General features: G+C 28.6%; 1 protein-coding gene and 1 long non-coding RNA gene across 2 annotated transcripts; both read left to right on the plus strand.

Moving 5' to 3' along the window:
- The first annotated feature begins 3,669 nt into the window (after positions 1–3,669).
- PPCK1 (phosphoenolpyruvate carboxylase kinase 1) lies at positions 3,670–5,147 on the plus strand. The gene is made up of 2 exons (NM_001247465.2): positions 3,670–4,482; positions 4,571–5,147. The coding sequence occupies exons 1-2, from the start codon at positions 3,699–3,701 to the stop codon at positions 4,624–4,626; spliced, it is 840 nt and encodes a 279-aa protein (NP_001234394.1). The 5' UTR covers positions 3,670–3,698; the 3' UTR covers positions 4,627–5,147.
- Positions 5,148–9,227: 4,080 nt separating this feature from the next.
- On the plus strand, positions 9,228–10,332 carry LOC104646708 (uncharacterized). The gene is made up of 2 exons (XR_740883.4): positions 9,228–9,508; positions 10,127–10,332. It is a non-coding gene; the product is annotated as an uncharacterized lncRNA (long non-coding RNA).
- Positions 10,333–16,035: the final 5,703 nt, after the last annotated feature.

The following is a 16,035-nucleotide window of genomic DNA, read 5'->3' on the forward strand; positions in this document are numbered from 1 at the left end:
TAAAGAAAACTATCAAACAAGTCTGTTCGAGGACATTCGATAAAATTAAAACGATACAAAAGATTAACATAATTTTTATGTAAAGACGACACCCACAAATTAAAACGATATGAAATTAACTTGACCTCTACACAATAATGACATGCACAAATTGAAATAATTAGATTTTTTTAATTATCGAACAAATTATCTTATCATAATCAATGCACCCTTGACTTTTAGGATTAATATATTACTTTATAAGCAATTTGTCATCTCTTTTTCTTTTCTCTCTTATTGATTAATTATTATTAATATATATGTATATATATAAAAAACTTAATTGGTTTATCATTTTTGTCAAATAAGTCTCCTCTAGCAAATTTATATAAACAAATATAAAAATGGGTCCTTGAAATACTACTAATTAAGTCATATATGAACCATCTAGAAGACACACAACGTGTGAGTGAAGCAAAAAGATTCTTTTGTTTGAAATAATAAATACAAAGTTCAATTAAATAAATAAATATACTAACTTAAAACAAACTATAATATTTGTGTAAATATATTAACATTTAAAACTTGACTTATCGTCCACACACCAAACACTAAAATCACCTGACATGTATAATATCATAATATTCAGATAAGTATTTTAATAAATTTTACATATATTTAATATTCGAGTTTTTAATTATTTTTTCCCCTCAAATTTCATATTCAATTAAACTAATAACATATTTAACCAATTCTAAAGGTTTCTTATTTTTGAAAATAGTATAATTGAACCCCCCCCCCCCTCCCCATTACCCCATTTTTTAATTTTTTTTTTTTGAAAATGACATTAAATCAAATAAAAAGTATAAAATTTAAAAAAAATCTAAATGGAACAAAATCTTGATACCAAAAATCAAAAAATGTTGTTCATGTGGTCTATAATTAATGTGGAAAAATAAAAAGAAGATAGCTTATCAAATGTTCCAAAGGGCAATATAAGTCCATGTTAGGTTTATAATATCAATGTCATATTCTTCAAAATCAATTTGATACGTTATCCAACTGATATTTTTTCGTTTGTTTTTGACTTTTTACTCGAAATTTATAAACTGATTATTTACTGTATCACTATAATCTTTGATTTAATATTATTTGAAGTGTGAAAATAACGATAATATTTATCGTTACAAGATAACTTATCAAAGTTATTTCCCCAAAGCTCATTGATATACACACATTATAATATAATTTTACAAATAGTGCTCATATCAATTATCAATTCACTAATTTATCTTAATTTGTGAATAAAAAATTGATAGCTTTATTTGCCCTACCACATGGGTTTACAAGTTTAGGTGAGCTGTATACCAACAGTAACATGTGTTTGGTCCTCTTTTTTTTCGATTTTTCGTTATCGTATTATTTTATTGTTATTGCTTTTTCCTCGTAACTTCTTTACTGTTTTTCTTGAATCGAAGGTCAATGCAAACATCTTTTAAGCTTTCACTAGGTAGTTTTTCTAAATTTTATTTATAAATTATACTGAATAGATTAACCGACTTATTTTCTTTAAAAAAAAAAAGTTCATCACATCATAATTAATTAACTCCACATTTTAAATGTACATTTTTTTGAGCAAATAGGAAAGTTGTCCCCAACTTTACTTTGAGTTTGTTTACTTGTTTGAGACGAGACGTATAGTTATAATACTGTTTGAATATTTCTTTTATTTTTAATATGAGATTTTATTATTCTCGATTAGCATATCTAAAAATTGTTTGTTAGCGGATGCGTAAATAATCTACAACATGTTAGGTCCACATAATGGAAAATAAGAGGATTTTTGGGACCATATTTTCTTTTCACGTAATATTATTTTTGGATTATTTGTGCCAATATTAATTGTTGTATTGTCAATTTATTTAAGTACCGTACACTTATTTTTTTTTCCAAACCACCACGTCTCAATTTTCTAACTCCTTTTTTTGACTCCAAAGAATGGACGTCCATTATTTGTTTATTTGACATTTTTCTTGAAAAAAAAATATATATTAAATAAAATATTACGCCTTCACGTTTTTTTAGTTGTTATAAGGAAAAATGCACAAGTATCCCTTCAAACTATGTCCAAAAATTCAGAGACACACTTATACTATACTAAGGTCATATTACCCTCTGAACTTATTTTATAAGTAATTTTCTATCCGTTTCGATCTACGTGGCACTAGCTAGAAAGAAAAAGTCAACCAACGTTGGTCACACAAGATAGTGTCATGTAAGTCGAAAAGGGATGGAATATTATTAATAAAATAAGTTCAGAGGTAGTAGGACCTTAGTATGTCATTGGGACTACGGGCATATGTTGAGGGGGTATTTGTCTATTGTCCCTTGTTATAGTTTTTATTTTTGAGAGTCAAATGATACCATATATATTTTATATATTAATATGAAAAATTTACAATTAATAATATTTTTTGTATAGTTTTTGAATATTCAAAATTTTATTTTTAAAATATCAAATGAGTATAATTCGATTTAACTTTGAAAATTAATCGAATAACTTTCAAAAAGCACAACATAACAAGTATAAAAGAACAAAGCGAGTAATAATAATAATAAAAAAGGAATAATCTTGCAAGCAAGGATTAAAGTAACTTTTTAAATTTGCATAAACATGGTTTAAGATTAAATTTATCTAACAACACCAATAGGCAATAGCAAAAAATCCCATGTTTAAGGGAAATAACCTAGCTTAATTATACTAATTATTAGAAGTCAAAATTTTCTACTATTATTATTTTTATAAAAGAATAAATTAATTGCAATTTCATTTTTAAAAAAAAGGAAAAAAAGAGTCCACCTTAATTCACGCCGTTCACAATATTGTAGGCATGAAAGGAAGAGTGACACAATTGCTTACGTAATTTTATTTTATTTTTCAATTAAATTTGAATTTGCACTTAATAGAATTCATTTTTGAGAGGTAACATTTTAAATAAAAAAAATCATGATAATTCAAACTCGAAATATATAACTAAATATGACAGAAATTAGAAATTCTAAACTATTAAATCATCAAATTTAAATTCGAGATATCTAACTAAACGTGGAGAAATCTCATACCATCTTACTATTATTAAAGTTGAATTAATGTATTTACTAACTAATATTGGTAAAAAAAAAAAAGAAGTTAGAATCACATTGTGTTCCAATAGATTTACAACTCTTACAAAATCTATATTTACTATATTTAATTTAGTTTAATTATAATTTATTTGTCTTAATTCGTATAGAAATATATTTTCTAATCCTAATTTAATTTGATTTTATACTAGATCTAATCTCTTATAAATATAGATATTTCTAGTTATTTTTCGATTGAAAAAAATAAAGAAAAATAAGAAAACTTGTATCGAGATTTCATATTTTAAAATTTTTTTAAAAAATATTTTACTTGAACGTTCCGCCAATATTAATATATAAATATAATTATTTTAACGACTAAATACTCACATATTTTATTTCACGTGATCAAACGGATCCTTAAAGGAGAAGATTCTAAATATTACTATCTCACCTCCAAATAAAACGCACCTCCACTTATGCGAATATTCGTTATTAATTTTATTTCCATAAATACCCTTCACTTAATTTTATAAATACACCTTATTTCCATAAACTTAAACCCCAAAATACCAAACAAAGCCTTAAAAAAAAAGATGTTTCAAACCTTGAAAAACGATTTTCAAATTTGCGAAGAAATCGGCCGTGGTAGATTCGGTACCGTCTACCGCTGCTTTTCTCCGGCGACCGGAGAATCCTACGCCTGTAAATCTATCGATAAAAACCTCCTCATTGATTCCACCGACCGTGAGTGTCTCGATAAAGAACCCAAAATTCTTCAGCTTCTTTCAGGTAACCCCAACATTCTTCATCTTTATAAGGTTTATGAAGATGACGATTTTCTTCATATGGTAACCGATTTCTGCCCGAATAGTGATTTGTATGAAAGGGTTTCATCTGGGTCGTTGTCAGAATCGGCTGCCGCGGCTATTCTGACTCAGTTGGTTTCTGCGATTAGCTATTGTCATCATATGGGTGTAGCTCATCGTGATATTAAGCCGGATAATGTGTTGTTTGATTCTGAGAATAGATTGAAGCTTGCTGATTTTGGATCTGCGGAGTGGTTTGCGGGTTGTGAAGGGAGGATGATGAGTGGGGTTGTGGGTACGCCGTATTATGTTGCGCCGGAGGTTCTAATGGGGAAAGAGTATAATGAGAAAGTTGATGTGTGGAGTGCGGGTGTTATTTTGTATATTATGCTTTCTGGGGTTCCTCCTTTTTACGGTGAAACGCCGACTGAGACTTTTCAAGCTGTTCTCAGAGGGAATTTGAGGTTTCCGACGAGGAATTTCCGGTCAGTTTCGCCTGAAGCTAAAGATTTGTTGAGGAAGATGATATGTAAGGATGTTTCCAGAAGATTTTCAGCTGAACAAGTACTGAGTAAGTTCAATTTCTCTTATTTTCACTTAATTTTGCTTTCCCCTGTTTTTTTCGAGTTGCTGATTTTGATGTTCTTTGTTATATACAGGACACCCATGGGTGATTAATGGAGGAGAAACAAGATCAATGGCTGATCTAAACTGAAGAAGAACAACAAGAAGAAGATGATAACTGGTTTTTCCCTAACTACTCTATAAATACTACTGATAAGTTTTAGCTGTATATATACATCAATATCACCAGCTCCATTTGAAAAAAGGAAGAAACTGAGGAGAAAGAAAAGCCCTTTATTGGAGAAGGGGGTTCCCTCTTTGAACTTTTTTTCTCCTTTGAGATGTTGTTGCTGTGTTATGGAGAAGAATCTGAAGAGGATAATGAATCTCCTTTAAAAAAAAAAGTTTTCTGGCTATGTAGACATAGATGATTTTCCCACTTTTATGTGTTTTTTGCTATATGAAAGTTTGTGGAAGAGAGAAGGAGAAGGATAAGTGTTTATCCTTCAAGTTTTGTTATTATGTAATAATAAAGTTTGCTTCTTTTTTTTATTTGTAATCTTTGAGATATCTTCTATAATATTATTAGTGTCTTGAAGCACAATCTTTTGTTGATTTGTTGTTGAATTCTTGATTATGTAGTTCTGATTAATAGATATGAATTATCGGAAACAGTGTCTTTACCGATGGTGAAGTCTACGTACATTCTATCTACCTTAGACTCCACTTGTGGGAGTGATTGTATCAATTATGTTAGTGTTGTTGTTGCCTCTTTACCTAGAGGTGAAGTTCGCGTATTGCCCCATCACTTGTGGGAGTGTGATTATATCGAGTATGTTATTGTTGTTGTTGTATAGTTTGTGTGCATAACAGTAAGTCATTTTTAGTTTCTGAGAGTGATTAACCTTTCTACTTATTCAAAATTTGAATTAAAAGCTATTTTTTCGATCTATTCAACGGTTTCTTTGTATGTTGTTTTACTAATATGAATCTTGAATTGTTAATATTGATATCATGATTAAGCTTTATGATGAAGAAGTGTCCATACTCCATAGTTTCTGCAATGTGTTTCTTGAGTTAGGAATATTAGAAAGGAGTGTCTTTTTGACTTTTCAAAGAGGCATAATGTTGACATAACCTATGCTTTTCTCTAATTGGATTCATCAAGAAAAATGGAAAAAAAGCAAAAGACTTGAGGTGAAGTACAGTTGATTGTACTGATCCTTTTAGCACCTATCAAGAAAAGGAATGGTGGATCTTGTAGTTTTTTGTTGATGTGTGGGTGGTGGTAATGGAATCTACAAAGATAAGGTGTATTTTGTATCTTATAAGCATATGCCTTTTAGTTTATAGATATTGCCAACCTATTATTCTTATACGGAGTGATACATAAATATGACTCTTTCAATTTTGAGTATGCATAAACAGTTTCTTAAGCTTGCATAAAACTTAATAAGTAGGCACACGTGTCCTACATTGCTTAATACACATAGGACATAAAATTGTCATGTAGGAAAAAATGTGTATATTTGTTCAATTATATACCAGTCGAAGTGCTTTCTTATACACCTTCAAATTTAAAGATTATAGTTATCGGTTGACGCTAAATTAAGGTCATATTTATGTATTGTGTCTTTTTTATTTATTTCGTGAAATTTTATAAGTAAAATCTGGCGTGAAGATGGAGAAACACATCAATTGAAAGAGAAGAAATGATAAGGTATCTCCTATGTGTTGGGATAAGAAAATAAAAAGAGATTCCTTGCTATGTGAAATTTATGTTTTTTCTATAACTTTACGTAAAAAAATTTATTATGGAGGCATTAGTGGTTGTCCTTTAATTATGTTAATAGGAGCACTGTATAATAAAGTTTGTTGCTTTAATAATGCAATGGATATATAATAATGTTTTTGAAATCACAGACAGAGAAAACAATACTTTGAGCCCATTTGGTCATAGATTTTTCAAATAATATTTGAAAAAAAAAATGAAAAATAATGTTTGTTTACTCATTTTGTCATTATTTGATAAATATTTTTGGTAAATATTTCAAATTCTCAAATACTAGTTTTTTCTAGTATTTGGTTCAAATCTCATTATTTGGGATCTCTTAAAAAATAAAATTTTACTCTAATTTTTTTTCTTTTATAAAAACACCCTGCATAGTTGTTGCTTACGTTGTATTACATAATTTTTACGTTAATTTCAAAATAGTGATGAAATATTTCGTAAATGTTTAATGATGATATAGTTATTGATGAAAATGATGAACAATCGACTCAAGATAACAAAGTATGTTTTGTCTACTTCATGATATATGAAATGATGTTTTTTGCACTCACTCCAAATTATCATATAGCTCTAGTGTCATGGATACTATTTATTATTGTTGTAACAAAGATCCAATTGACTTGTAATATAAACTCATGGTTAGTTTTGATATCTTTAAAATAAATCATATTTTTTCTAAAAAAGTGAAATATATTTTCCAAATATTATAACCAAACACATAGTGAAATTTCATTCACATTTTCATCCAGATAATATTTATTAAAAATATATTTAAAAATCTATAGCCAAACGCAATTACTATTGTTGAACATTTGAATTATGTTTTTTTTCCTTCTACTTTATTTGTGTGTGTGCAACTTGTTGAAAGTTATAGTATGAAACATCTTAATTAACTTTTATGCTTTATTCATGTGGAAGTATCCAGCTATTATGTGATGTGTTTCTTAAGTTTGGGATATTTTGTAGCATATTATTAAGCATATACTATATTCCGTCTTCCCTATTTAAGTTTCATTCCTTTCTTCTGAGTTACGAAATTAATCAAATTATATCGTATAAATTGAAATAAGATGAGTCTTGACTTTTCTTTTTTAGAACAATAAAAAAAAATGTACAAATATGATTAAAAGAAATAGTAAATAGTTATTAATAGTAATTGCATTTGATATTAATCTTTATAAACAACCAAATTTGATTTTAGCTCAAGTAAATACTCCAATATTTAACGGGGGAATGAGTTTGAAATATATTCAAACTTTGATCGAAATTGATGTAACAATTTCAAACTACGGGAAGGATCAATTATTCGTACAGTATTTAATAATGTATTTTAAAGATATATAAATACTAATGTGCACATCATAAATATTGCATCATTATTATAAATAGTAACTTGTTCAGCTGTACACTTATATACCTTCAAAATCCACTATTAAAGATAGTGCAAGAGGTTATAGGCCGTGCCAAAAATCTGAGATTGTTACAACAATTTCAGTCAAAGTTTGAATATATTTCAAACATATTTTCCTTTTTAATATGCATATTATGACACCTCAACTCGTCTTCTTTGTGCTAGTTGAACATTCTAACTTACAAAAATGATCATTTAAACAATGTCAAAATTTACGTACGTCAACTTTTGTTGTTCATAAAAGTTCATGAAATACAGTAAAAACGAGTTGGAGTATTTAATTGTCGATTCAAGACCAAATTAAAAGTATCCAAAATATACTTTCTTGAAACATTGTTTTTTATTTTTCTTTTGTAACCTAACTAAATACACTTGTTCATCATCCAAACACAATCTTGAGAACTATGGTAGTTACAATTAATTATATAGTTATAAATAAATGGACAGATCATAAGAAGTTTGGTGAATGATGGTGACAATTTAATTGATTAATAAATGAAAGGGCACACCACAACAAAAGACCCATGTGATAAGTCGAGTGGCCAATTGTTTCATTTTTTTCAACTTTCAATAAGTAGAAAAATTGCAAGAGATAAAAGACATATTTGCATAGATCAGTGAGCAAACCTATCAAATGGAACCATGTATGGGATGGGAATCTATCCATAATATATATTTGTATACTTATAAATGCACCTTTTTTTTTTTCCATGTGAGATAATGTACGAGTATTCCTAGTTTATAATCGTAATTTTATAAATATATTTTAATTAAGTTAAGATTTTATTATTGTTTTAAGTTTATATATTGAAAATTTAGACACCTTTTGATTTATGTGACAGCTAAATGATTTGATTATTCGGAAAGATTTTTTACCCTAAATTTCTTTGTTTCATTTTTTTTTCTTTTTTGTCTTTGTGACACATTTAACAAATATTTGGTAGGTGAAAGTTGAAAGGAAAATGGTTGGATGAATGCTATTTATTTTACAAGACAAGAATTAAGTATATATAGTAAAAATATGATATGTTGATAATTTCAATGAAAATCAAGATTCATGTTTTTTAATGAAGTAATGTTTTTTAAAAAATAAAAAATAAAAATTGTTGTCAAGGTAGCGATTTGAAGTTTTTTTTTATAAAAAAATCACATTTTGTAAAATCGCTGCAGTAACAACGATTTTGCTTTTTTCGATGGAATAAATCGCAGTTGTTCCAGCGATTTTACCGTTTTAATTAATATAAAATTTTATATACTGTTTTGAAATTTTTGTTAATATTTTATACCCTTTAGACTTCGAACTCATTATAAACTACTCATATTTTTGCAAAAACGCATAAATAATATATTGATTAATTTCATGTAGTAATTATTGCACAAAAATAATTGTTTCTCAACTGTTAACGTCAAGAGGATAAAGTGAAATTAACTCTCATTTATTGTTGAAAAAAAGTCTAATTTCCTTAACCATATTTTATATATTAAGTTCACTTAACTTTATTATAAAACTTTGAATATAAATAGCATCAATTTACTTTCATCTAAACACACACAAAAGTTATCAATTTACTAACAAATTATGAATTATGAATTTTACTAAAGTTTTAGGAATAATTTTTCTTAGTGTAATTTTTATAACAAATAATGTCGAAGGTGTTGATGAGGTTATAAAAGTATCTTGCCAAAAAAAATGTAGAATATGGTGTGTCTTTGATTTTTGCTATCAAAGTTGTTTGAAGAATTATTGTCATGAACATCCTCAAATTTCTTCTAAAGTCAATAATTGTCGCGTCAGTTGTTCAACTCATCGTTGTTTCAAATTTAAAAAAGGTATATCTATTTTCCTTCATGATGAAGTTTTTGAAAAATCGTATTTGGTGTTTTAAGTTTAAATATAAACATTTTTTTATTAGTAACAAAAATTATTTTTGAGATTGTAAGTAGAAGCAAAAATCTTCTCCAAAAATAGGTATTTTAAAATTTCTAAGGACAAAATACCCATATAAAGCTTTATATTTATTTGATTTAAATTAACCATTACTTCTGTTTAGTTATTATTTGTCATTTTTTGAAAATATTTAACAAACACAAATTACTAAAAGAAAATACTTTCTAATTTACTTAAGTCAAACACAAAATTATTACGTCTTTCGTTTTTATTTATATGTCATCATTTCAAATTTCACGTCTCTTAAGAAACTATATAAGTTTACTATTGTACCCTTATTTAGTTATTCTCTTGAAGTCAAATTTTCAATAATAGTAAGGGTAAAATAAATTTACCAGATAAATTATCTCTTGATTTTCTAAACTAAGCAAATATTGTTGGACAATTATTTTTAATATAATGAATAACTATAGCTTCTCAATCATCGTATATATACGGAGTAAAATTAATATTACATTATTATTATCTACATTTAATTTTTATTTTTATTTTTGGCGCAGATGAAAAGCTAATGGAAAATTGCTTGGATGAATGTTCAACAAAATATTGTATCGAAGATTAACAAAGTTATAATATATGCTACTTGTTTTTATAAAAACAAAGTTATGCAAGGAAAATAAAAAATAAAAAGCCATCTTGATGACTACAAATGTAAATTAATGCTTCTAATGAAATAAATAATTTGACAACTCAATGTTTTATATAATTTATGAGAAAAAACTTTTTTTTATCTTCGTAAGATAAAAAAATGTTGTATATATATAATTTTCTTCAAATTTTACTTATAGAATTACATTAGATATGTCGTTGTTGGACAATTTGATCTTTTGATTTTTTTTGTTATGCTTTCGTCAGAATTTGTGTTGGATATATATGAATAAAGTCGTATACTGGTAATTAAAAATAAAAAGAAGCTATTTAAAGATGTTAAAACTATTTTAATAGTGTGAGATATTTTGTGAAAAAAACGTACAGATCAATTTTAATTATAAATAGGTGAAATTACATTATGTTAAGAATATATTTGCGTTGATTTAACAACACATTAAGTTTACTTTCAGAATTTGTATTTTTTATGATAACACAAAATATTTCGTGCGTCGAATTTCTCAAACGCGATTGATGATGACTTAGAAATACGAAATGCAATAGGATGAGTTTTCAAAACGATAAACTAACGTCTCCAGATCTATGTTGCTCAGATTATTAAAAAATCACAACGTATCAATTTTTTTTATAAAAAATGACTTTTGAGAAATCTAATACGCATTCAACAATATCTCTAATGATTCGAACATCATAACATCGCTTAAAATATGAAAAAATTTTAAACACATGCAAAAGATGAAATTCCATTCCCACAAAATAAAGCAAAAAAAAGTAAGCTATTACTAAGCATATGCTAATAATATTTCCTCATGGAATTTCAGACTGATTCCTTTCCTTAAAATATTCAATTTTCAAGAAACACATTTCGAAATAATTTTTTTAAGAGGAAATTAATTTAAACAAAACCACGTTAGGTGCTTTTGTTAAATATTCAACACATTTTAAGATGCTCATAATAACAAAAATAATTATTTATCAATAATAAATATATATATCAATAAAGAGTGATAAAGTTTTCATCGATATTAATTAATTGTCATCAGATTTAATATTGTCATAGGCTTTAGGGACATTTACAAAGAGCGTTAAATGCCTCTGAAAATATTTCATTTGTCCCTAAATACTTATTCATTTTTGAATTACATACCTATTAAAGAATCAATAATTGACATAGTGAGTTTATCATTTTACCCCTATTAATTATGAAGTACATGAATTAAAAACTTAATATTTTCAAGAAGTTCACCTTTTTCAAAGTAATTAGTTGAGGGTTAAATAAGTAAAATTTTTTTAGTCCTTTCTTAATTTGTCAAAATGAATAAGTAATTACAAATTAACTAAAAATAGAAATGTGAACAAATAATTAGGAACATAGAGAATATGTTTTATTGACAATTAAGCTATCAACGTTAATTAATTGTCAGTAAAAATCATTTTTAACATAGTGACACTAATATGTTGAAATAATTATGTGAAAATACTTATAAAATCATGTGAGTTATTAAATAATTACATATAAAAATTGTAATAAACATTAATCGACGATCTATTAAAAATAGTAAAGAGCTTGCAATATTGACAATCAGCTAAAAATAGCAGTACTAAATAATTTGCAATGAATCCCTACATTTTATCAAGAGAAAATACATAATTACCTATTAAACTATTTTATTTCTATAAAATCGGATATATCATATATGATTTGTTGATCACTATTAGGTAGATATATCAACATCTACCTAATTATTAATGAGAAGAAAATTCAGCATTTGTTTAAATTTTGAATGTTAAATCAGAGTTGGACTTCCTTTCATTTATTATTTTTGAGAGGAAAAAAAACTCTAGCTGTCACGACCCAAATCGGGCCGCGACTGACACTCACACTTACCCTCCTGTGTGAGCGAACCAACTAAATCTAAACCTTAACATTTTAATATACTATCAACATAAGTAATGCGGAAGACTTAAACTCATTAATAAAAATCAATTCAATAACTATTATTTCCCAAAATTTGGAAGTCATCACCACAAGAACATTTATGATCAAATTACTAAACTAAGAGTATTCTAAAAGCTAAAACAAGTAAAAGCTAGTTCATGCCGGAACTTCAAGGCATCAAGACATGAGGAAGAAGATCCAGTCCAAGCCAGAAGATTAGCTCACCCTGAAGATCCGATGTGACGAAGACTGGCTAGAGTTACGGTTGAGTTGAAGATGACGGCATGTTTGCTGCACTCCACAAACAAACAAGAAGAAAACATAAAAGTAGGGGTCAGTACAAAACACCGGTACTGAGTAGGTATCATCAGGCAACTCAAAATAGAAAACAATATATATCAGATAATATCATAAAATCAACTAATATCCTTAGCATGCAACATTTACAATTACCATAACCCTTGGTTACAACACCAAGCTCATCAATGAGGACTCACACCTCCTCATCATACTCATTTGGGAATTAGGTTCATTATATTGAGTATATTAACATCTTTCAAGATTCATTATCTTTATTCCTCTCGTGTCGGTACGTGACACTCTGCTCCTCAATATACTATCCTGGTGTCGGAACGTGACACTCCGATCCTCATTCTATCCTGGTGTCGGAAAGTGACACTCCGATCCTCATTCTATCCTGGTACCGGAACGTGGCACCCGATCCATATTCTATCCTGGTGTCGGAACGTGACACTCTGATCCATATTCTATCCTGGTGTCGGAACGTGACACTTCGATCCTCATTCTATCCTGGTACCGGAACGTGGCACCCGATCCATATTCTATCCTGGTGTCGGAACGTGACACTCTGATCCTCATATACTATCCTGGTATCGGAACGTGGCACCCGATCCATATTCTATCCTGGTGTCGGAACGTGACACTCCGATCCTCATATACTATCCTGGTACAGGAACGTGGCACCCGATCCCCTAATCTCACTACTTTCGTTCATCAAACCTTCTTTTATACCAAAGCCTCATCATTAACAAAGAGATTAGGGTTTTTCAAGATTTGGGATTCAATAACTTCATCATGCTTATATAATCACAATTATATAATTACATTCATGCAAGCATACAATTAAGCACATAGCAGGGTTTACAATATTATCAATACATATCATTCGCTATTAAGAGTTTACTACGAATATCGTAAGAGAAACCATAACCTACCTCCACCGAAGATTAGTGATCAAGCAAGTAACTTTCCCAAAGCTTTGTGTTTTTCCCCTTCTCGAGCGTCTCTCTCTATCAATTCCCTTCTCTCTCTTTCTTTTTGTTCTTTCTATTTTTCTTATTCAAACCCTCTTTCTTTTACCCTATTTAACATGTAATTAATTGTAAAAGATGACAATAATAACCCACAATTTAACTCAAGGTTACCTCTTTTATCCCCCAAGAAATTGAGTTATTAATATAAACCCACGAAATATATAATTCTAGCAGGAATAGTCCAAAACGCCCCTTTAAAACTTAACCATAAATCCGACTCCGACTGGGATTACGCAACCTGTGACGGCCCGCCACGCATGCGACGTCCGTCATGCAGGTTCGTCAGAGACTCGATTTCCTTAAGGAGTCTGTGACGGCCCGTCGTACCTACGACGGTCCGTCCTGCACTTCCGTCACGACGTTCAGAGAATCGTTCCCTGTACCAAATTCTCAAAAGTTGAAGTGTTTTGAAACGGTGGATCACGACGGTTCGTCGTGCCTGTGACGGTCCGTCCTGCAGGTCCGTCACAGAGTTCAGAGAGTCGATTTCAGCACCCAATTTCAAAATTTCTAAGTGTTTTGGAACGAGACACCCTCGACGGTCTGTCGTGCCCATGACGGTCCGTCGTGGGTTCCGTCGTCTCAGCCTGTTTTTCCAGAAATAAAATCTGCTGCTCAAAACGACTAAACAGGTCGTTACACGAGCAAACACTTTTTCTAAATACTTAAAAACTAAAAGAAAAGCACAAATCAATGCACAAAATATTATGCATTATTAAGGATTTTATGAAGGACCACATTTTAAAAAATGTATGGTAGATCGTCTATTCTAATGCAAATGTTAAAAGCTACTTACAAGCCTCAAACTTGTAACCTAAATCACATGTATAGAAATAATCTTATCGTTGCTCCAATGCTTCCCTTCTGGAGACTCAAAAACCAAAATTTCAAACATTTTATATTTTTATAATCTTCAAAATATATGATAATAATAAAATAAAAATAAAAAGGAATCAAAACACATGTCAATTCTTTTATAGAATTCCATTCCCACTCTATAAAGCTACAAAAAGAAACATTGGTGTTATACATATTCAAGTCCTTTTTCCATTTTTCATCCACACTTACAAGCATATGCTAATAATATTTCCTAATTCCTTTAATTATTCAATACTCAAGAAACACATTTAGATTTATTTATTATTTTTTTTAAAATGTGGGTTAAGGAAATTTAAATTATTTTCTAAAGTAAAAAAACGAATAAGACCTTTTCTTATTCTAAAAGATATTACAAAAAGATAATTATAACAATCTCGAAATTATTAATTCTGATGTAAAAAATGCATAAAATATAAAATAAAACAATCCACCATTTATTATAAAAAGTATAATCTTTTCCTCCCAACAATTAAAACACCTCTTAACCCTACTTTTTTTACTATTCTAGAATAATTGACATTATTTATTGGTTTCTAGACATTTTCTTTATCATTTTTGCCATAACATATTTCCATGGGTGGTTCGACAGTGTAAAAAAAAAGACATGTGTCTTAGTCCCCCAAATTTAAGGGGTCTTATTTTTAATAATAATAGGTTATAAGTTATTATTTATTTAAAAAATAGTGAATACTATTTGCAGAAAAAGTAAAATTTTCATGAAAATGAAGGAATTATTAGAAGAAATTTCACATATTTGGAGTATTATATCTCATTAAAAATAATTTAAAATAAGAATGGTTATATTATCAATTGAAAACTAGAAGAAATTAATTATATAAAAATTATTAACAATTAAAGTTTAAGGCCCCGTTTAATTTTTGTTTTAGACCACTAATATATTTGAGTCGCTCCCGCATATTCCCAAATATATGCCCTTTCCATCTTTTCTTTCGATGTGTATTTCTTTATGAGTAAATTCCAAGCAACATATTACAAACATTTTGACTAAAAAACTTATTTGTGTGACATTACAAGGCACAACAAAGCAAAAATAAAAATATTTGTGGAATACTTGTGAATCAAGTCATATATTACCATGATGAAAATAAAAAAGGAAAAATTACACAAATAAACAAATTTATAGTATTTAATTACTCATCATAGCTATATTTTGTTATAATTACCATTAGCGACTAACACATTATACATTAATTACGTGGGCTGACTTCGAGTTTGTATAATTAGTCATGTTTGTATATGTATAATTCGCCAGGATATACAAATAAATATGTACAATATACAATTTTTTAGCTATATAACATATACAATTCACCTCTCTTCCACTCTCTGCCCTATCTCGCTCGCCTCTCTCCTCCCTCTCTCAATCTAGCTCGCCTCTCTCTTCCCTCTCCCAATCTCGCTTGCCATTTATACAAATATATATGTATAATATACATTTATATACAATTATGTACATATACAATTCACCTCTCTCCCACTCTCTGCCTTCTCTCGCTCTACTCGCCTCTCTCCTCCCTCTCCTAATCTCTCTTGCCATATATACAATTACATATGTATAATATACAAACCAATATACATATACAATTCACATTTTTCCCACTTTTTTCCCCCTCTCCCTCCTCTCTCT

This window comes from Solanum lycopersicum, chromosome 4 (assembly GCF_036512215.1).
Source record: "Solanum lycopersicum chromosome 4, SLM_r2.1".
In the NCBI taxonomy this organism is placed as follows: domain Eukaryota; kingdom Viridiplantae; phylum Streptophyta; class Magnoliopsida; order Solanales; family Solanaceae; genus Solanum; species Solanum lycopersicum.

What these genes read in the sequence shown, in the direction of transcription:
- PPCK1 (NM_001247465.2), top strand. Translation starts at nt 3,699, where the DNA reads ATGTTTCAAACCTTGAAAAACGATTTTCAAATTTGCGAAGAAATCGGC. An exon ending in TTCAGCTGAACAAGTACTGA is followed by an intron (nt 4,483 to 4,570) that starts GTAAGTTCAATT and finishes TGTTATATACAG; the next exon opens with GACACCCATGGGTGATTAAT.